Below are 22,327 nucleotides of genomic sequence, written 5' to 3' on the forward strand. Positions count from 1 at the left end.
TCATCATCTTCAACCAGTGGCAATCCCATATCTTCACAGTCTAGGACCAAACTCTATCCTCCAAGATGACAACGCTCGCCCCCACAGAGCGGGGTTTATCAGAGATGACCTCCAGGATTTGGGAGTGGAGAGGATATAAAGGCCTGCCAGCAGTCATGACCTCAACCCCAGGGAACACTTGCGGGATCAGCTTGGGCGTGCTGCTCGTGACCAACACAACCATGTTGGCTGACTTGTGACAAATGCTTGTTGAAGAATGGGATGCCATCCCACAGCAGTGTGTGACCAGGCTGGTGATCAGCATGAGGAGGAGGAGCCAGGCTGTTGTGGCTGTGTATGGTTCTTCCACACACTACTGAGGCTCCTGTTTGTTAAATGAATGAATTGTTAAATTGCCAATATGTCTTGTTTCTTCAAACTTCAATCATTCAATCCACCAAACACCAAACAAGAGTCAATGGCAGAATCAGCTGTTTGGCATTGGCAGAGAAGATTTGGCACATTTTTCATGGGCACAACCCACATACTCAGCTCTGCTACTCATCCCACAAATACTTGTTCCTTACAAACGTGGTACCATTTAAAAGGTAATAAACAGGTTTTCCAACGGTATAAGATTCATTGCCAAGAAGCATTGTTACAACAAAGATATAATGCACCAAAAACCAATGTCCTTACTTTTTGTGCTAAGTTTATTTTAAAAAGTAAGGTCTATTGTAACATTGTGATATGTTGTGGATGTGATATCCATCAGACCCTATAATCACTGCTTATAAATATAAACGGGTATGCGGCGCCCCCGCAGGCTGACATCGGTACTGCGCCGATCTCAGTACAATCAGGACGAGGAGGCGTGTGACAGCTACACTTCGCTACACGTCGCCTACGGATGATCGAAACAACCCCAGTTTCTCTCATTGTTCAAAATAAACAGGTACACATTCAACTTTAAGAATTTATTACAGTGTGCAGCCGTATTTCATGTTTTGTTGGCTGTGTAACTCGTGTTGCCCCTAACGTTTTTGCAGACAAGCTAAGCTAAGTTAGGCTAAGCTAGGCTAACAGCCGCACAGGCCCCGGCTGTATGCGCAACCAGGTCAATGTTTAAGCTAACGAACTTCTTAATAACTCTGAAAACATCTTTGACCTTCAGTTATAACCATTTAGTTCATTGGCATTACAGTGATGGGATAATTACAAGAATAAATAAAGTTATGAAGACATAAACAGAGCTTCTGTGTAATAAGCTTGGCGGTTCATTGGGATAACTAGGTTAGCCAAGACTTCAGGTGATTTAGCAGCTGTTTTAACCTGAATCTGCTGAGAAGTAATGCTTTTCTGTAGACTAGCATGTGTTTAACATTAATACTCACGATTGTTTCTTTTTTCTATGTGCCTTTGCCGTAGCTCCAACATAGCTTCAGTTAAATACCTGTATTGAAAGTAATAAAGCCCATCAGGAGAAGTTCATGTAAATACTGAAAATTCAGCATAAATATGAGCAGGACGGTTTGAAGTGATTTAGTTTTTGGTTGTTTTAAGTCATTTTTATATGTACTATCGAACAGTTTCATGATTAGTTTTCTTTTTCATCAAAGACCAGCATTATAAATTTAGGAAAACAAAGTAGGAAATTCACATCAGGTCCCACTGGTAAATTATTATTTCCCATAATGTCATATGAATGGGAATACTTTTACATTGAAATTCATGTAGTTCTGATTTACTGCTTGGTACATAATATGTACTCAGTAACTCAAAACGAGCATCATCTTATCAAAATAAGGTCAAATTTTCATTCCTTTAGTCATTTACTCATGGACACATATCAGTACTGCATGTTTTCTAATCAGAATTTCTGTAATTTTATTGAGAGATACCATGAATAAAAACACTGATGTCTAATAAGATACCTACATCTTTAAGAGAGGTTGTTGGATAGGAAGTAATCCTTCAAAAAAGAAAAGGAAAAAAGTTACTAAAACATTGCAGTGTTTCCCACACATACACTTTACCTGGGTTGCCCGCCTATGATATTTTTTTTACAGCCACCCAAGTATATTTCCTACTATTTTCTATTCTGTATGTCTTTTTCAATTCATATATAATCACTATCTGTTTGCATGAGAGAGTTCTGCCGGTAGGTCCCTCCTGTAAATGTACTGATTGAGATGGGACTACTGATGGTAAAAATTCTGCCGTATACTTCTGCAGCTCCTTGCAACATCCTAACAACATTAGTGGTGGTGATACGTTACTTAATCAACAATGTGCCTCCACACATGTAGCTTGCCTGCTATGTTTAAGATTAATATAGAGTGAAACATTTGAAAAGGTTTTGTTACTTGAGCATCTTTATAGATGATAATAGATTGAAATATACTGATGTGAATAATGGCTAAACTCATAATGATCAGTTTTGGTACTGTTTGCTAGCATCGGTCTGTTCTTAAGATGTAAAGTCACATTTGGTGAAAGAGTTGATATCCTGCATTTATCTCTCATACTAGATTATTAGTGTAGCCTTTCCTCGTTGAATATTTGTAGATTAAATCCCGCTGTCTTTTTGCACATATTCTGTGTCATTCCTTTTTCGACTTTGCCCTGTCCTCTTGTCTTTGTATGTTCTCTGTGCTTCTCTCTACTACCTCCTATCAATAAGGTATTTTCCTCTACAGCAGCCGTGCCCCGCCGCGCCCCCACCCCCAGCGGAGCCGTCATGTGGCAGGAGGCCCGCAAACACGAGCGCAAGCTCCGTGGCATGATGGTGGATTACAAACGCAGAGGAGAGCGCCGGCGAGAATACTATGAGAAAATCGTGAGTATTTTTCTTTATAGTTTTAGTTACACAAGAATAGCTGATCCTCTGAGTTCACCTTGTATGGCTGCTAGCTTTGAGATAAAGCATGTCTTCATGAGAGAGAAGCCTTTTTTACAACCTGAGATTCAGCAGCAGCACCAAAACAAAGCTCCCCATACAGCAGAATCTTACTTCCGTCACATTGTGTGATTTTTCATACTGTGTTAAGTTGTTCAGAAGCAAAAGAGATGTGACGGATATACAAACAGTGTGTGCTTCATAAACACCCAGGGCTCTTCCACTGTTTGCTCAAACATCATCTGTCTTCATTTCATGCCTCTCTCATAACCTCTGCCTGTGTATCTAGATGTAGCAGAGGTTTAACAGTCCCTTTTTGAGCAGGCTTTGTTGAAGGGGCTATAGTAGAAGGGGGGAAATAGCTACTTTTTAGTTTTTTTTGAATCTCTTACGTGTTTTTGATTTGTGTTAATGTTTGTGCCTGACATTACATTGATTTTTCTTATCTGTCTATGCTAATGGACAGATAAGAAAAAAAAATCGTATACTTTAGGTGCTTTGCCTTAAACACTGCATGGCAGCACCTGCGTCCAATTGGACCTGAAGCACTTTTGTGGCTCTTACTGATGTTTCTTCTCGTCTAGATCTTGCTTGTGTTGCACTTGAATGTACATCACTTTGGATAAAAGCATCTGCTGAATGACATTGTAACATTGTGATGTGTCAGTTTAGCATTTGACAGATGTTTACCAAAGACCATCACTTTTTCATCGTCCAAAGGATGGCCATGCATGAATTAATCTTAATGTCTCTGCATCAACTGTCCTTTTTTAACATGTGTTTTCTGTTGAAACTAATGTTTCTGTTTTCTTCCACCACAATTCTCTAGTGTGTTGATCAACCAGTTTGAGCAATAATTTGGCTGAAGTGCTGTGAGACTCCTTTATCTGCTGTTGACTTCTTATTTGTTCAAGGAGGCTTTTGTTTGTTTTTGCTCTGTCTAGATGATGACTGATTTAGATTCAAGATGACAGATGAATACAATTAGCATTTAGATTTGACCCAGAGCCTTGAGAACAACACAGAGAGGAAAGGGCTATGTTTGACTACATTTATGTGAAGATGCGACTGCACTCAAAGGTTACATTTTCCCTTTGGTTTGTACAAAGAAACATGACATTTGGAAGTTAAAAGGTGGTACATAGTAATATGTAGTACTTTTTGTTCATTCTTAGATTTTACTTCTTTTTCCCGCCTCCCTTTTTATCTCCTCAGAAAAAAGATCCAGCTCAGTTTCTGCAGGTTCATGGAAGAGCCTATAAGATTCATCTGGATCCCGCTGTGGCACTCGCTGCAGAGAGTCCAATCAACATGTGAGGAAACCTGCTCAGACACATGCACCTCATTGTGCTAAAAATCACCACTTACACCTCACAAGAAAACAAATACGTTGCGCTCATTGGAGCTTGCTTATAATTACCTTGTTTTTTTTCTTTTTTTAGGATGCCATGGCAAGGAGATGCCAACAACATGATTGACAGGTTTGATGTCAGGGCTCATCTGGACTACATCCCCACATACACGCCTCCACTGCTCAGCACAACGTAAGTCTGTAAACTAACAACATTTAACCACAGGTTTTGTCCATTGTGAATTTTATAGAGTTAAAGTTCTTGCCTTGTAATTGTAGATGATTGCAAGACAATAAGGAGAAATGTAGAAAAAGGCATGAACACACAAATTCTGTAACCTAAAAACGCAGTGATAGAATAAATAAAGTTATGAAGATACTTGAGCTTGTAAGTGAACATAAAGTGCATTCAAGCTTTTTCAGACAAATCCACTAACTGCTGATTTGTCCTATCATTGCAGACCAGAGGTGGAGAGAAAACTCGATTCACATCGGAATCACAAATATTAATTTCTGATATTCTGAATTGATTCAAATTTTCCAAGTAATCGGTATTTTAAAAATGTTTTACTACACACTTAGCACATTTTAACAGCAAATGTGCCAGTAATTTACTCTGCATGCTGTCTCTAACACAGATGCTCCAGGAGGATGTGTGGCTCCTGAGCTGTGCTTTTAGTATAGCACTAGCTTTAGTGTTGGTAATATTTACTATACTGTGTCTAACATGCTGACCTTCTGTCTACGGAGCCCTGAGTTACAAAAGAAAAGCTTTAAGACTCACTGCAGATTCTACAATCCAAGGTAAAAGGAAACCTGACCCAATGTTTATGCTAAGTGTGCTAAACTAAATTAACATAGTCTACTTCAGGAGTGGTCCATATGTCCTAATTTACATGATACATACATGCTTACTCGGAGGAAAAAAGTCAAACATCAGCCAACAGCTGATGACCAGTGCATGGACATTAAAATTAAAAGGATCCATTGTCTGTGTCACTTTGAAGACTGGTGTTACGGTGTAATGAGTCTCCATGTTAACTGGTGACTTATTCAAAAGTGACTGAGGAAATAATGGATATTGATAATATAAACCTCCCCCTTGTTTACATTTTCATTAAATGCATGCCATCTGACCAGTTTTTAGATATAACAGAAAATGCTCAGTGTTTTACCATGCATTAACTATGAGCACAGCTGACTGTTTCAGCTGGAAATTCATCAGTTCACACAGACACGTGTTAAAACAGAACACCTGCTCTTCCACAGCATCGTTTACATTATTTGTTCCACTCATGAGATTCTGATAAATATGTTTCCTGCATATTGAAATCCTCTGAAATTTGGGTATGAATTGCTGTTACGTTTTAATTTTTTTTAATTAGCTGAAAAATGCTACAAATGCTAAAAAACATTATCTTGTGCACATTTTATTAAGCTTTTCAATGTAAAATGATAATTTCCTGTTCCTTGATGCACAGCAGACTGGAGCAGATGCTCAAATGATCCCCTTTTTTAAGAAATTGTTTGAAAGAAATGAATCAGCAGTTGATTTGAATTGAAAATACATTCTGAATTGAATCATAACAGCAAATAGGGGTATGTCAGAGCCTAAAGCGTGAAAACGTAGTGGTGTCCAAGAAAGAAAAGTCTGTGAAACTTTAATTAAAACACTTTTTTGAAGAAGTAAACATTGGAGAAAACTACAATTTCACATCAGACTAGCTTTTCCTCTAAGTAGTAAAAATAAGAGGAAGCAGCCTGTGTAAATATAATTACTCTTAATACCAGAAGGTGGAGACAAAAGCTCAGCACGTTTAATACATCTGTAACTGTGTTTTGTAATAAGACATTTCAAGAATTTTAAATAATAAGCACTTTTGAGAGATATTTTCATCTTGTGTAACTTAGGAGAAAATTTTAAACTTGACCTAACATAACTCTACTCTGCTGTTGTTGTAAATGCATTCCCATTGGTAGCAAAAAACACATTCATTGTTAGTGGATTAATGTTTTCCGACTTTCTTCTCCTTCCCTGCATCACCATAGCTGTGTCTGCTTCTGTAAGAAGAGAAATGCTCAGCAGAAGGAGGCGTAAGTGTTCAGTCAGGTGGTTAGTGTGGTAAATATCTGTTGTCTTTGTCTCTTTCAGAACCCCAGAGCAGGAGATGGAGGAGAGGAAGTGCAATTACGAGCGTTACAGAGGCCTTGTGCAGAACGATTTTGCCAACAGTGAGTGATTGTTGTTTCAGGATCTATTTCACGATATGTACAGGGGCTACAAGCACAGTTTACGTGTCCTGGATACTTGAAGAAGGCACTCAGTTACCTTAGTCAATTTTTTGGGTGTGAATATTGTGTTTTCATAACTTGTTTTAAGCAGTGTATTTTAAACATCATTAAGTTGCTGCCACATGACTGGTTTGTGTCATCATGCCCTTATACAACTAATAATAACAACGGCAGAACATAGTGTTGCAGCTGTTGGAGGAAGTGTGTTAGATAAACAAAAAAGAAGATACAACAGTGAAATGATGACCAACATCCCCCATGATGGGGACGTAAAAGGTAGACATAAAACAAACATTAGGATACATGTAGGAATGCAGGTGAGTCTAGTCAAGCTTGTTAATACTTTGTATATGTTTACAGTGCTTCATAAGTGCCTATTGTTCCTGTTGTCATATCCTGTTGACTGGCTCTCACTGGGTATATTTTGTAGCTGTGTTGTGCTCTTAAACTCCCTGCTGTCTTCTTACAGTCTCTGAGGAGCAGTGTTTATACCAAATCTACCTGGACGAGCTCTATGGTGGCCTGCAAAAGCCAAATGAGGAGGAGAAGAAAAAGTATGTCATTTAATGTCATTGAAGTGATTGTGGAATCCTTGCTTTATACTCAAACCTATGATAGTGTTTCTCAGTTTGTAGAGAGTATAAAAATTGTCTTTTATTTATATTTCCTCTCCCCCTCTGTGCAGGCTGGCTGAAAAAAGGGCGTCTATTGGTTACACATACGAAGACAGCACTGTGGCGGAGCCAGAGCCCCAGTCAGATAAAGATGAAGACAACTCAGAGAACAGTGAATCAGAGGAGGATGAGGGCATCCCAGATATTGGTGAGTAAATTCCTTGTGTTGGTGAATAAATTCAGAAATAAAGTATTGTCATACATGAAAAAGCAGTACAATTCAGCAGCTTCAGAAATATAGTTTAGATTTGTTCCGGTATTCCAATAGTGTATAGTTATAGCAGTGTTTTTTTTTATTTTCTAATAGTCCCAAATTAATTTTCCTAACTGAGACTCTGATCACAAATCCTTACTTCTTCTGAATAGTTTGTAATATTGAAGTAAGAGATTTTTCATATGTTGCAGTGTTTAAGAGCCTTTGTCCTTTGTTTTGTCTGGTTGTTTATTTACAGATGTGGAGGTGGACGTTGATGAGCTGAACCAGGAACAGGTGCTGGACCTCAACAAAATAGCAACCCCGTATGGGATGGCTGAAGGAGACTTTGTTAGGTAACATTTCAGTGGTTATATAATCACGCCTCAGAGGTCAACTGTAGAGAAAAGCAAAAATACAGGTTTGGAACAACACAACACCTATTGACTCTAGGGCTGTCACAATAACCATAAAATAGCAGAACTGCACTATTAACAGGCCAACTGCCCTGTATAGCGAGCCAACTACAACTGTTTTTTTAACTTTTTTTTTTTCCTGTTCAAGGCTAAGCTCTTCTTTGTGTTGAATGCAAAGATATTCTTATGGAAAATTTAAATTATCAGTTTTATTTCCTTGTCAGGTTTGTGGTCTCTTGTTTGGTTCTGCAAAAGAAACAGAAGTGAGTCTTAAACCAAAGATATACAGATATACCAAAATCACAAGAGCTCAGAACCCAGACCTGGCCAATTACCGTCAGTGCTCACCATTTAATACCTGGATCCACCAAGACCCTTGAATAATGGAGTGAGACCTGATCCATTGGGACCCATGATTAAACTAGAGCTCAAACGATTCCTCGAATTATCCGAGTGATTCAATTTAAAAAAAAAATCCACAAGGCAAATTATCTGCCTCAAGGCTTCGCTGAAATCAGTCATGTATCCATACGCCCATGTTGTAATCTTGGACATCACGCCGTTTGTTGCACAGCGTGCTGTGTTTCTCATGGATGACTATTTATGTGGCACAATGCTCTTGTTTTCACTGTTACTATAACACATCCACTGGCCGTGGCTTCATGGCAAATATGGCACTATGCCTGCACCGGTGAACGTACGCAGATCTCCGAGTTTGGGCGCTGCCTGCGTGACTCGCTGGTTTGAGACAGCGCTCAGTTTGTGTCAGCAAACTGCAGGGAATTTCATCAACTTCTCTGATTGACCCAACAGTTTGACAGAAAACAGTCAGGCGTCACGATTCAAGTCCTGTTTGGGTGCTTTCCCTCTCTCTTTTGCACACGTGCGCACGTTATACATTTAATTATAAATTATTTAAAATTCAGCACACTGACATCTTGATTGCAGCGTATTTTTCAAAAAGTTTCCGCATCCCAAATAATTTGGTAAGACTTACATTGATAATGAATTGACACCAGTTGAATAGAAACACTATTGCCAAAGACAGTGACTGAGACAGAGACTAAATATAGGTTAATGTTCATCATCATGTAGTCAGGATTCAACAGGTCATAGAAGCAACTTCATCCCTTAAAATGTGTTCTCCATGTCAGTGGATGGTTTTAAAAGGTCAGATTTTTATGGTGGATGAACTCACAAACAAAAACTGCAAAAATTTAAAGTGAACACCCTTTGAAAAAAGTAGACCATATTCCTGTAATCTAAAGGTTCACCTTTCAGACATCATCAGACCACTGTGTGAATGATGGAGCTTTATTCTTGCTATAATGTAAAATATTACATTCATGCATAGGGTAGAGGATTTTAAAATTATTAAGTGTCCCTTTAATGACAAACTGGAAAATAATAGAAGAAATAAAGTGTAAGCACCCCAAATTTCCAGGGAGAGGATCCCTAAAACCCCAAATATGGCATGATATAATGTCATTATATAACTATAATGTTATATAATGCTATAATGTCATTATGTATAACTTATATAACATCTTTGTAAAATATGTTTTCTTTAGAGAATCTGTTAATACCAATTTTTTTTATAAAGTAGTTCATTTAAGGGGCCCAGCTTCTTTTCTTATTTGTCTAGTACTACTTCTCTTGAAAAAACGCAAAAGTGACGGATTGAAAAAATGCAATGCTTCATATAAGAGTACTTGATTAATTGCCAAAAGAATCAATGGAGTACTTGATTACAATATGGATCGATTACTGCAGCCCTAGATTGGACACAGTGTAGTCATACATCCACTCAGTTACGTTTGAAGTGCTTTATTTTTAGCTGCTGCACAATATCTTAACAACAAGGGTGGTACGGCATATTCCCAGGTTTGTGCACTTTTCTCACATGGATAAGCAGTGGTAAATAAGCATTCAGTAGCACCTTTTCTTTCTCTCACATATGTAAATACATACTCATACATGCTTGCCTACATCAATGAATAAATGCTTTAAAACAAATGCCCACTTGTATATAACTTCAAGGGGCTAATTCTTGTCAGTATTTGCATTTTTAGACGTAAAAATAATGATATTCATTGTCATATAGCTGATGATTTTCCTTTTTTTTCTAGTTCACATTTTGTTTATTTCTACCTGTGTCCGTACCCATGAAATTAAAGAATTGTATTTTCTACTTGTAACTGAATGTTTTCACGGGTCAAGACTCTAGGTTGAAGCTCTTGTAAGGAACTTTGGTGTTGTGTTTATTTTGGTGCCCCCACTTGGACAAAGTTCCCTGCATGCATAGGTTTTTTCCTCCGATATTTAAAATGTATTCCACAAAAATAATTACATGTGCAAAATGTAGAAGATGGCAAGGTTTTTTTTTTTTTTTTTTGCAGGAACTGATCTCAGGCATGAATAATTTCTCTCTAGAAAGAATAAGTATGGTCACTGATTTTTATTTTACTGTTTCAAAAATAGCTAAAACTCTACTTAATTTGTATAGCACTTTTTCTAGCATAAAAGCCTGCAGCCCAAAGGGCTTCACATGGAACTAATGGGCATAATACTGACAAAGACAACAGTAGATAAAATCTTAAACACTAAAATAAGAAAGAAGTAATAGAATAATTTTGGTAAAAAGAAATAACTGGTAGCACAAGAATTAAAACATTAAAAAACAAAAGAAAATTTGAAAACATAAAGCATTAAAAATGAAAATATTCAGGAGCATAAAAATAAAAATTAAAGAAAGTTGGTTAAAATTGAATGTTAAAACCACTTAAGAACAGATTAATGTTGTGAAATCACTCAAAATTAAAAGCTGGATTAAAAAAGATATCTTCAGTTTACTTTTAAGACAAAAATAGCAGCTTTGTCAGCCTCTATTACAAGTGTAATGTTACATAATTGAGATTAAAGTTTACAATCTGGAAATCTTAGTTCTTTGATTCTCATAAAAACAACTAAAATAGGTTTGATGTTGCATTTTTGCTCGTATTAACAAAGCCGTGTTGGCCATGTCTCTTAAACCAGGAAGGATTCTAAACTTAACCTGCTGTTTTTGGAGGAAAGACCCAAGATTGAAGTATTTATTCTGTCATTGTTTCAGCACTGGCCTGTTATGTTTATATTATAGCTGGTGGGGCAAAGAAAATTTTTTAACATCTAAATATGTAACAGTACCAGCTTTAGGATTGTAAAACACTGTTAACATGATACCTGTTTATCAGGATGTTGAGGAAAGACAAGGAGGAAGTGGAGGCCATCAAACATGCCAAGGCTCTGGAGGCGGAGAAGGCCATGTACTCTGTAAGAAAACATCCACTGAGGTATTTATGTTTGTGTCTATCATGTGGTTCTACTTCTCAAGTGACATTTTTGATCATCTCAGGGCCGGCGTTCTCGACGACAGAGGCGAGAGTTCAGGGAGAAGAGGCTAAAAGGTCGACAGATCAGTCCACCGAGGTAAATTAATATTGTCTTTATGAAGTTTCTCACTGAAAATTCTCTTAATAAAGTTTAACTTTTGTCCTCATTCTCCTGTATTCCAGCTATGCAAGGAGAGACAGCCCCACATATGACCCCTACAAACGGTGAGTTTATTATTTTGCTGTGTTCATTTTAACACGCTGGATTGTTTCTGTCTCTGTAAGTTTTTGACCTTGTTTTTTTCGATCTCTCAGTCCTGAGTCAGAGTCAAGCTCTGAGTCTCGATCGCGCTCTCGTACTCCCGGTCCAGAAAAGATCACCTTCATCACCAGCTTCGGAGGCAGTGATGATGAAGCGGCTGCAGCCACTCAAACAGCCACTCCTCACTCTGGCCACGCCCCCTCCAGCACGCAGCACCCTGCAGGTCATAGCAGGGGCTCCCGGTCGGTAACTTTCCATCTTCTTGGCTTTTCATTGGTTAATTCTTCTTTTCTGATTTTTGATGTCTGTTGAAATGGTTGCAGCTGTTGAGGCAGAGAGAATAGAAACGATCAAACACTGAGATTTTTGGTAGTTGGTGAGTTGGTGCATAGTTTTAATGAGCTGAATAAATTACATAAGACATGGACATGTTCCCCTTTGCATGTTCATTGTGTTGATAGTTCTTTTATACTTGAATTTTATGTACTGCTATAAAAAGAACAACAGTAACATTTGTAAGTGTAAGAAAACAGACACAGTGTGAAGATAGGCTAGGTGCTTGTCTGGTATTTTTTTTAAAGCTGTGTCTCCTTTTTGTTTAGGAGACGAAGGTCATCATCCAGCCGCTCCCCTTCCTCCTCCTCCCGCTCCTCCTCCCGGTCTTCCTCTCGCTCTTCCTCGCGCTCCCGCCGTGCCAGACGTGGTCGTGGGGGAAGGGATGGTCGCCGTTCCAGGACCCGATCGAGATCGAGGCGGCGTACAAGATCACACTCGAGAGGTAGGGGAGGAAACGGAGGAGGTGGATCCTGGAGGAGACGCGACTGGACACGATCACGGTCTAACGACAGAAACCGGGATCGAGATAGAGATCGGGACAGGGACCGAGACAGAGACAGGAGACGATACTCAGCACGTAGAAGAACAAGGTAAAGCACCTTCTCACAACAGTTTCACATGAACACATGAACACACTTACCTGAGCTCTCTTTTGTTTTCAGGTCACGCTCAAGTTCTCGGCAGGGAGGCAGTTTGAGGCGAGGGGGGCGAAGCAGCGGAGGCCATCGGCGGGGAGACAGCAATAGCCGCAGTCCCTCTCAGTCCCCAAAACGCCTTAACCACAGTCCCTCCCCTCCCCACAGAGGAGCCCAGCCCTCTACCCTCAGCATCACTGACAAGCTAAGAAAGTAAGAAGACAGAGGGCACACTTAACATTTTATTGTTCTGTTGATAAATGAGGAAGTCTTCATCACTCCAGCTCATCTTTTGCTTCTCTCCCCAGGCCTGAAACTCCGGGTGGTAAAGAGACGGGAGCTGCCAAAGTCAGTAAGAATTTGATCTCTCTGGGTTTCTTGCTAAAGCCTACGCCTCCCTCATCCCTGACAGGCTGACATGGTTGTCCACCAAACTGGGATGTAGAAGCTGTTGTTTCTCACAGAAAACAAAATGATGACAATGTGATTCTTTTTCTTTTTTTTTTTGTTGTTCCCACAAATTGGACATACACTACAGCAAAAGCCCTTTAATTACTCTGCTTTTACTGTTGCAGTATTTTACCCTTTCTTGGCGTTTTATGACTCGTTGACAGACTTAAACGTTTTAGTCAGTATTTGGAGTGAACGTTTAGGCGCCCTGTGGTGTTGTTGTTTTGTTGATTGTGTTTCAGTCTGAGTTGTGCATATATGTATTCATATACATGTAGATGACAGAGTGTGGTGTCTTTATATCTGTCTGTGGTCTCAAACTCACAGCAGTCTTTGCACATGTTAATGGCCACAACATTTAAGAATATGACTGTCAGTCTTGTCAAAGCTCATCAGCCAGTATTTGGCAAGTAATCATTTATTTTTTTAGGACTCAAGATTTTATAAAGTTAGAGATTGGGTAATGCTTGGAAAACACCTATTTGGCAGAAGAATATGCTCCTATTCAAAGAAAAGCTGAGCAATGAGTCCAAAGGGGATTTATTTGGACATTTCGGGAAATGCACTTTGGTTTCTTGCAGAGATTCTCTCCACTACGGAGATAATTAATACCATTTCATGTTTATAGGTGAGATAACTGTTAACAATAAGACAAGCCAGTAATGCGACTTCATTTAGTTAATTTAACTAGAGGACGACTCACTAAGATTAAAAAATGTCTCTTTTTCAGAGCAGGAGAACAGTAAATGTTTCTACAGAACAACCAGCACCTTAAAAAAAAAAAAAATTACTGTACTACAAAGACATGTAACATCTTGGAAAACCATACATTTTTATCAGAGTCAAACACCATTAAAAGACAGAGCATCACATGTACTTGTCTCCAAGCCATTTAGAATCAACTTTAAAACATAAGTCAAGATGAGTTTTTGAAGTTTCATCCCTTTTTTGTAATTTATTCTAAGTAATGGTCTTCCAACACCGAGTCTCTTATTTTTGGATGTTTTGGTTTTTTTTGTTTGTTTGTTTGTTTTTTTTTCAGATCCGAAATCTGGAAAAAAAACAAAAACATCACACACTCTAACCTTGTACATTGATCCTAATGTTTTGTACTTGTATAAGCTGTGAAAATTTGTAGAATGTGGCAGTTTGTTTCGTACTGCAAAGACTAAAAAAAGAGGGAAGAAGACTGAGTGTCTCTTTTACTCTTTAAAACACATTGGATCCATCCGTCCTGACGGAGAGCTGCATACAATACAAGCTTGAGGGTCATGGCACTGTGGAGATGGAGAAAAGCTTTTTAATTTAGAGGCCGTCCACACGTAGACAAGTTTAGGAGTATCCACAAAAATTTTCTATCTTATCAGTGTTATGGGAGCCCGGAAACACTACTTTTTGAAAGCAGGTCCAGGAGGGAAAAAATATGTATATGCCACCCTTGCATCTCCATGTATACAACCAAGTACATCTTTTCTGAAATGATCCTATCATAGCCCCTTTAACCCACATGCTCTAACCCTGCCAGCAATAACAATAATGGCAGATGACAGGATTGAGTTTGTGCAGCAGGAGCCACTGATCTTCTTATGGCTCTTACAGCAAAATCTTCTGCTCCTCTACCATGAGCAGCGAACGGTCATGGAGAGCAGAGTAGGCCACATGTCCTTAGATCCACTGCGGAGTGAGCAGCCAGGAGAACGTTTTCAGTAAAAGAAAAGTTTTGGGTGTGCTTGATCCACAATCCTCTTCTCTGTTTGTGGTGTATTCTGTGGCAGCATTACAGAGCCATTTTCACATGCTTGCACTATTTTTTTAAACAATGCCATGTTTCTGGAAAACTTTTTTAAAATGAAAAGAAACAGATCGTTTCTATTTCCATGTGGACAAGGCCTTAGTCACTGTTATGTAGCTGTGAGTACCAATTGTGGCACAGTATCAGTTATGAACCATGGTTGATATCCACGTAACACTTAGGACAATTCATGGTGTTTAAAGTTAGGTTTCAGTGCAAGAGAGAGAGCAAGCAGCTGCGGTTCTGAATCATCAATCACCAATTTAAATGACTGGGACTGATGCAAAAAAAAACCTGCAAAAAATCAAACCTGTTTCAAAAAAGTAATTGATGAAAGTTTTGGGGCCGTTGTGCAAAGATGAGTAGAACAACATGAGCTTGTTTTTCTTTTTAATGTGAAAATTTCAGAGAAAAAATAAATCATTGTGCATCGGCTTCAAAGAAGTAAACTTGACTAATCACCAATGTATCACCCACCAGACAAGCTGCTTCCTTCCCTCTGTACTCATTAATCTAGCTGAAGTGGCTAGTCCATGTGCCCAAGTGTATCTTCCATTATGTCAGTCCTGTTCTTTAAAGAGAAGTAAGATGTAGATGAGGAGATGTGTTACTCAACCAGGGCGGACTTTTCTTGTCACCACATTTCCCCGCCAAGAAGATCTGATTTGCATTTTACTCCTACGGACAAATAGAGTTATTATCTGCCTCTGTGTCAAACATGCCTGCAGTGTTGTGACCTGCAGTTTTTCTTGCCTGGCCAGGTTTGAACAGCCCAGTGAAGGGTGTGTCTCTGACAGAATGCCATGGGCTCTTTCTTAACTTTATGAACTCAGTGGACCTGAACTTGCCCTTGTTTTACTTTCCTGCCCCTGTTCTTCTCCTCCTCCTCTTCTGTGGATGTCCTGCCCTTTTTTAAGTCTCTGACGGTGTTTGTACAGATAACTTACTATTCATGTGATTCATGTGACTTGATCTTGTCTCTTAACTATTCTACTGTATTGTCTCTGTCCACACATACCAGAGCCCTGCACAGGTCCAGTTTTTATAATCTGCACTTACAAAGCTCGATACTCAACCTGACCTGAAGCTGTAGTTATCTTAAAGTCAAATCTGTGACCTCTCCCAACAGCTTAATACTACACAACCTGTCCTACATACAGGCTAGGCCACTAACTTGAAAGTCTTTTAAAGTAGTTTAAAATTACAGCACTGTGGATAAATTATATTGATCAAATGTAATGTTTTTTGCAAATATTAATCGCTGCTATGGTTGTCGCAAGAATTTTTAAAAATCATTTAAATGCTATTACAAACAAAAAATATTGAAAGTTTTTTCAGAACTGCAGAAACAAAAATAGACGTCCTAGGATTTTATTTAGCCAGGAGTCAATTAAACTCTTTGCGCAATCTAATTCTTCACAAATGCATCAGCAGTGTTTCACACAAAATGTTGCCCAAATTTATTTGTGCAGTTTTGACAGTCATCTCTGCTCCTCACATGCTCTGAGTGCATTCAAGTGACATGAATTCAACTTTTGCATTTTTACTTGTTTGTTGGACCCTTTTGGCCCTCTGCTCTTCTCATGGCAGTTTTGGGTAAAAATATGACCAGATTTTAAGCTTTGTTACTTTAAAATACCTTTGATCAGGGCTGAACAAAATAAGAAAAAAGTTACATTGCCATATTTTTTTCTCTTTGCAATATGTTTTGCCATTTATTAACAAAAAGAGGAATTACACCAGATAAAAGCAATCCCTTTTATATTCATTAAGTAAAGTTTTTCCTATAGGGTCCCTCCGACAGCAGATCTGATGGAGTGACATGTTTCTTCATAAATTTTACAAAATACACCTTTTCCTTGTTATTGTGTTACTTAAGCCTGCCACACACATAAAAACTTTTAAAATATTAACTAATTTTTTCAATGTGAGAGACCATGAACAAATGGTGACAAATAATCACTGATTTTACCATTTTGTTCGTATGGTGTAAGACGAGAGGATCAACTGAGCACACCACACACTAACAGATTTGGTTCACCACCTTCCAGAGTCTTGGCCTGATCTTGTTTCAAAAAAGTTACGTTCAAAGTTATGCTTGGTCTACATCATCAGCTCTGTCAGTGATTAAACGGGAGCTCACTGTGTGCTGCAGCTGTTACTATCACACTGCAGCACACACAAATGTCATTGTGTTCATTTTCTGCTCTCTAGAGACCCACGAATCAATCGTCAGAAGACTGTTCTTTAACTTACATTCAGGAAAATCCTCTCCTTTTGATGATAAGCATGAATTATTGTTTGTTTATTGATGGTGGGGGGGGGGGGGGGTAGAGAGGGGGAGGGGGAGAGAGAGAATGTAAAAAGAGCGACGTGCAGCGCTGTCAATCTACAGTTTGATTTTTGCTTTAAAACGATGTAAAGTCAGTCAGAGCAGACAGTGTAGAGAGATCGAGGAGGGCTCAAAACACTACGTCATCAGCTCTAGAGGTGGACAAACAAATCCCCTGCCACGCTGGGCTGCTGTGCTGAGTCAAACCAAGTCATGCTGTGCTGAGTCGTGTAATGGAAAACTCCATAAATGAGACCTGGGATGAGATGCTGCTGATAGTGGGAAAATACTTAAGATCTGCTCTGCGTTATTGGGAGTCTGCTTGCGTAATGCCAGTGTGTCTGTGACAGCAGTGTCAACTGCCTTTTAGGTTTTTGTTTGTTTGTTTATAAGATTTATATTTGTGTTTTTCATGCTGTTATTTGTAGAGGAGAGCAGTGGATAAACATGCGGGGAAGTAGCCACAGGCTGGACTTGAACTGGGACACCCATGTACATGGGGCGCAACCAAACCACTGGAATATCTGTGCCCCAGCCTCTTCAGTTTTTGCATGCAGGAGACACAGAGACTCTGCATAGTCCCAGTGCTCAGTTCTCAGACTAGTGATATGATATCAGACAGACTTTTACTGCAAATAAGTGGTAGAAAAGATACTTGCATTTTGTATTGCATCACACAGCATGACCTGCTCTAGTAATGTGATTGTTGCACATGCACACATCGCCATCGCAATTGTAAAATGATACATTGTTCAGCTGTACCATTGATCATTGAAAAATGGAGGTTGTGTAGTTTTAAAACATGGTATCCAAAATATCAAAATTCTCAAAACCTTTGACAACCTTTACTGCCAAACACAACAAACAATCATGACTGTAACATCCCATAATTTGAAGAAAGTGAATTCAGGTGGGTTTGTTGTGGATTGTATGCTGGGGAAAAAAATCTGTTTCCCCCTGAAGGGTAAACACATTTCATCCAACCTTCAGCCTATCCTGAATTTAAACCCATAATCTATCAAAATACATGTAGAAATACAATCTTTGTAACTGGTTTACAACCCTGTGCAGGACTCTGACACACACACTTAAGCATTCACACCCACAGCCAATCAGATTCCAGTTTGCTTGTTGAGTCAACAAAGATTGCACAAATTTGATCTGTGATGCTGTCGCCTGTGGTCTTTCTTAAAAATCCACACATACTGCTGTAAATGATGCTGAAACTGTATAACCTAGATCACACACATGAAGTTTATGGGTCTGTCTCAGGATGTGCTAACACTTTTGTGTCACCTGCAGCCCAAGATGACCCCACAGGAGCGACTGAAGCTACGAATGCAGAAGGCGCTCAACAAGCAATGTGAGTTAAATGATTGCTTGGGGTTTGTGTGTCTTTGTTCATGTGCAGGCCTTGAGATCACAAACATCAGCCAGATATAAATGATACTTAAACTGGCTTAATTTACTGTTTTTTTTCCCATTCTGCAGCCAAGGCGGATAAAAAAGCTGCTCAGGTGAAGATCCAGCAGCAGGAACACAAGCGCCAGGTTTGTGTGTTTGTATTTATGATAGAAATAAGCAAAAAGATCAAACTTTGAGCATTCATCTAACCTCAAACATTTGTTCAACAGGAGCGAGAGGGAGAGCTGCGAGCCATGGCACGCAAAATTCGCATGAAGTAAGACTCACTGTGAGGGTGTGTGTGTTGTTGCACAGTTTGGTATTGGTGTGTTGCAATTGTCTGACCCAGAGGTTTTGTGTTTAGGGAGCGTGAGAGACGAGAGAAAGAGAGGGACGAATGGGAGAGACAATATGGGCGACAGAGCCACTCACCCTCTCCCTCTAAATACAGTAAGACATCAAGTTTCACATCACATTTAGCCACATGGATCTAATTTAATGTTTGCTTTAGTGTTTGTGATTCTTTATTCTCTTAAACAAAATATTTAACCAGCCAGGCTTCTGTCCGACTCGCTGGCATCAGTTTATGCTCTGACAGTTTTATAAGATTCAAGACGTTCTGGCATGCTATTGTTTTGATCGTGGCTCTGTGTCCTCTGTCCCTCAGGTCGTGAACACAGCTCACACAGAAGGTATGCAAACAGCCACAACAATCTGCGCAGCTACGATCAACACTTCTGCTCACACAGTGTCCTAAAATCTCATCACAATGAGTTTTATATACAAAAGCTAAGCTACTGTGCTTTTTCAAAAACCAAATCAAGTTAAAAGACAATTTCTTTGTGAGAAAAGCCAAGAATAAAGCAATTAATAATGGCATTTTCTTGCAGTTAAAGCCAGTAGGAGGATTTTTTTGCTGTTTATGAAACTGAATGAAATTAATATTGATGTCTGTTAATAACCTGCAAAAGCACAAGAGACCATTGTGTACAAGACAAAATCAGCAAAAACATAAGACACAGCTTTGTCCACAAGGGGCAACAAAATCTTCACAGGTCAGGAACTTTGATGTTTTATAACTTGGACTAAAACTACAATTTGAGATTTAATACATGGTAACCATTACAGTGCTAGTATTAAGGAAGTGTAGGTACATTTTTTCAAGCTTCAAACTAAGTCTCTAAAAAAAACCTAGCAAGAGTGAAAAATATAGTTAAAACTTGATGAGCCAGTTTTGTTTATGGTGCAGTGACAAAGGAAAACATCCTTTTAACAGGCAGAAACCTGAAACAAATCATGTTGTGAACATAACACTAAAGAACAATTTGAGAGCTGTATAACTGGGCGTGTTCTTAATTTACATTTGACAGTGTATTTGTAGATCTTGAACTATAGAGAAGATTAAAGTTAAAGACGTTGGTAGCCAACATATCCAGACGTATATCTGTGATTTACTGATATTAGTAGATAGATTGGTCTGTCTGATTAAGGGCCTATTTCCTTTTTTTTTTTTTAATTGCCAGTGTTCTTTTTCAATCCACACTGGCATCGGAGCCCAAAATCTCTACAAAATCTACAAGTGACATTCATGAATGCAGTGCTGTTATTAAAGGTTTTCAACTGTGAGCATGTTAAGTGCAGCGACAAAAACAGCTGATGCTGAGGGGTTTTTTTTCTGCTCAGTTTTTAGTATTGTAGTATTCAAGATCTTGTTTCTCTGTCAGGATCAGTAAATTAAGTGGGAGTTATTGCACTGATGATCTAAACTGCCGCTCATTGAAACTGTTTCAGCAGTTTGTCCTATACCTGTCCATGAAAACGTTTGCTGTGTGACATAAGGGGGCACTGTAAATCAATATGGCATTCTTTCGCATTATGAGTGTCAGACATAAGAGAATTTGATCATTTGTGCGTGATTCCCACAATCTCACACCGGAATTTAGGCCTTGTTTTAGCTATCTTGGACTTGAAACAAGCTAAACATTGGTTTAAAGACACTTTCATCAGGTAATCAATTGCAGCACTACTTGTATGATACTGAGTCAAACCATTCCTGCACACACCAGACTATAAACATTTGACAGGAGCTTAACTGGGAGGAATAAGTGGGGTCCTTAGGTCAATTAGCAATTAGGTCTGCTCAGCTGTGGTAAAGTTGGTAGAAAAAAGCAAAAAACAGGAGTCAATTTATGTCTTTACTTTTATTTTCCTGCCCTGGTGGCTGGCAGGTTGAGCAAATTCATCAGACACTGTTAAAAACAGATGCATTTGCCTGGTGGGGGTGTTCATTTCACACCCTGCTGTGGACACAGGCCCTTATTTGGAAAGAGTAAAATTATCATGACTGGTATGATAACTTCTTTTATTTAGAACTTTTAACAAGTAGTAAGTAGCTAAACAAGAAAAAAATATAAAATAAAACATTCAAAGGAAATAAAAAGAAATAAGTGAGACATCCTTTTAACACATTAATCATTCTTGCCTCAGAGGTAGGTTCATTATTTAACAACTAGAAAAATATATTTATGTGGATTGTAAAAATAAAAAACAAAGCCTGAATGCTGAATGAGTGGGTGGGTGCACAAAGTTGGATCTTTGATGATATCCAGTGACACTCGTAAAAATTTCATACATCAGTAATGTGTAAGATAATGCAACATAACAACAGCTGTAGTTGACTTCCGAAATAAAATCCTTGCATTTTATGTCACCATTATAATGTTATTTTGCCAAGGAGACTTAAATGTTTGTTCTTTTCTATGCCTCATCTGTCAGTTTAAGCATCTTTGTGATGATGTGTTTTTTTTTTTATTCTTCTAGGAGGTCGCGGTCTCGTTCACGGAGTCCTTACTATCGATACTGAGCTGTGGGAAACATGAACACGTCACAGACTCTTCTGCACCGTACTTTGTCATTAGTACACAAACTATTAAAGAGGCTAAAACATGGTAATATGAAGAGATGAACTAATACTACACTCTCTGAAATAGTGTGGGTCTGTACATTTGAATTTTTTGACTGATGACCTTTAATTTCTATGAATTCACCACTGATTGATTCAATCTGCCCTTTTAATTTCTGCTTCATCCTGTAAAGAGACCGAAGGTTTGAGTTTCCTTCTGCATGCTCTTTATTTCTGCCTGACCTCTTCTGAAAAACCTTGTACTTCAAACTATAAACCGTAAAACCAAGCAATATTACCTTTTACCTCACATCCTCCTTATGAAATCACGCTCCCTCTCAGCTTTTTTCATGATCACACCTAAAGGAGCATTTATCACCTTTCATGGGCTGTGCGGGATATTAAATTCATTCATTTGTTGATAAAATAAGATGAAGTTCATAAGAGTTCAAGCTACCAAACCTCTCTTTTTATACTCTGTCCTCTGCCAAATGGTTCACCGAAGCAAATAACTTTTTTTGTTGTCAGAAATGTGGAATGTTAAACACAAAACTACAAATAAAATCAGATTTTTGGGATTGTTGTTTGTGTTCTTTAATTCCTGTGGCATTGAAAGGTTACTACAGAAGAGGATTAGTGTCAGTCTTAAGAAAGAGAAGAGAAAGATTGTTTTCTTATGCAATTTAGCAGAGTCCCTGTTTAAATAAATAGCAGGTGTGGCCAAATAATTCTGTCCATGTAGCGTATTTCTCTGCTGTGTATAATGTCAAAACACTATGATAGCTCATTAATGGGTGTTTTACAGTAAGAATAAGGAAACAATTTGGCTTATGAAGTCAGTTTAAAGAGAATGTTTTGGCTAAAGACTAATGTAGGGACTTTTCATTTAACTAAAACTGAACGAACATGTTTTTAAGTTGCTTTTGACTAAATTAAGACTAAAACTATAAAGGTTAAAAATAGCTAAACGTGACTAAAACTAATGAAAAGTTTATTTGAATACTGGTAACTTGTGATTCATCCAGCAGGTGGCGACAGA

At 38.6% G+C, this 22,327-nt stretch overlaps 1 protein-coding gene across 3 annotated transcripts; it reads left to right on the forward strand.

Annotated features, from left to right (window-relative positions):
- The first annotated feature begins 813 nt into the window (after positions 1-813).
- On the forward strand, positions 814-21,866 carry LOC121525932 (CLK4-associating serine/arginine rich protein). Of its 3 annotated transcripts, none has more exons than XM_041812166.1 (21): positions 814-934; positions 2,679-2,818; positions 4,094-4,191; positions 4,321-4,422; positions 6,382-6,461; positions 6,991-7,075; positions 7,207-7,343; positions 7,648-7,744; positions 11,038-11,116; positions 11,199-11,272; positions 11,359-11,400; positions 11,491-11,679; positions 12,040-12,363; positions 12,436-12,621; positions 12,717-12,756; positions 18,285-18,345; positions 18,474-18,532; positions 18,617-18,663; positions 18,751-18,836; positions 19,054-19,078; positions 21,207-21,866. In XM_041812166.1, exons 2-21 carry the CDS (start codon positions 2,720-2,722, stop codon positions 21,247-21,249), a joined length of 1,953 nt encoding a protein of 650 aa, XP_041668100.1. In that variant the 5' UTR covers positions 814-934; positions 2,679-2,719; the 3' UTR covers positions 21,250-21,866. The 3 variants fall into 3 exon arrangements, 2 of the variants coding, with proteins under 2 accessions (XP_041668100.1, XP_041668091.1); XM_041812157.1 differs by having other exon boundaries at positions 828-934; positions 2,682-2,818; XR_005993278.1 differs by lacking the exons at positions 19,054-19,078; positions 21,207-21,866 and having other exon boundaries at positions 828-934; positions 2,682-2,818; positions 12,717-12,760; positions 18,751-18,835.
- Positions 21,867-22,327: the final 461 nt, after the last annotated feature.

Source organism: Cheilinus undulatus, linkage group 2, assembly GCF_018320785.1.
Source record: "Cheilinus undulatus linkage group 2, ASM1832078v1, whole genome shotgun sequence".
Taxonomy (NCBI): Eukaryota; Metazoa; Chordata; class Actinopteri; order Labriformes; family Labridae; genus Cheilinus; species Cheilinus undulatus.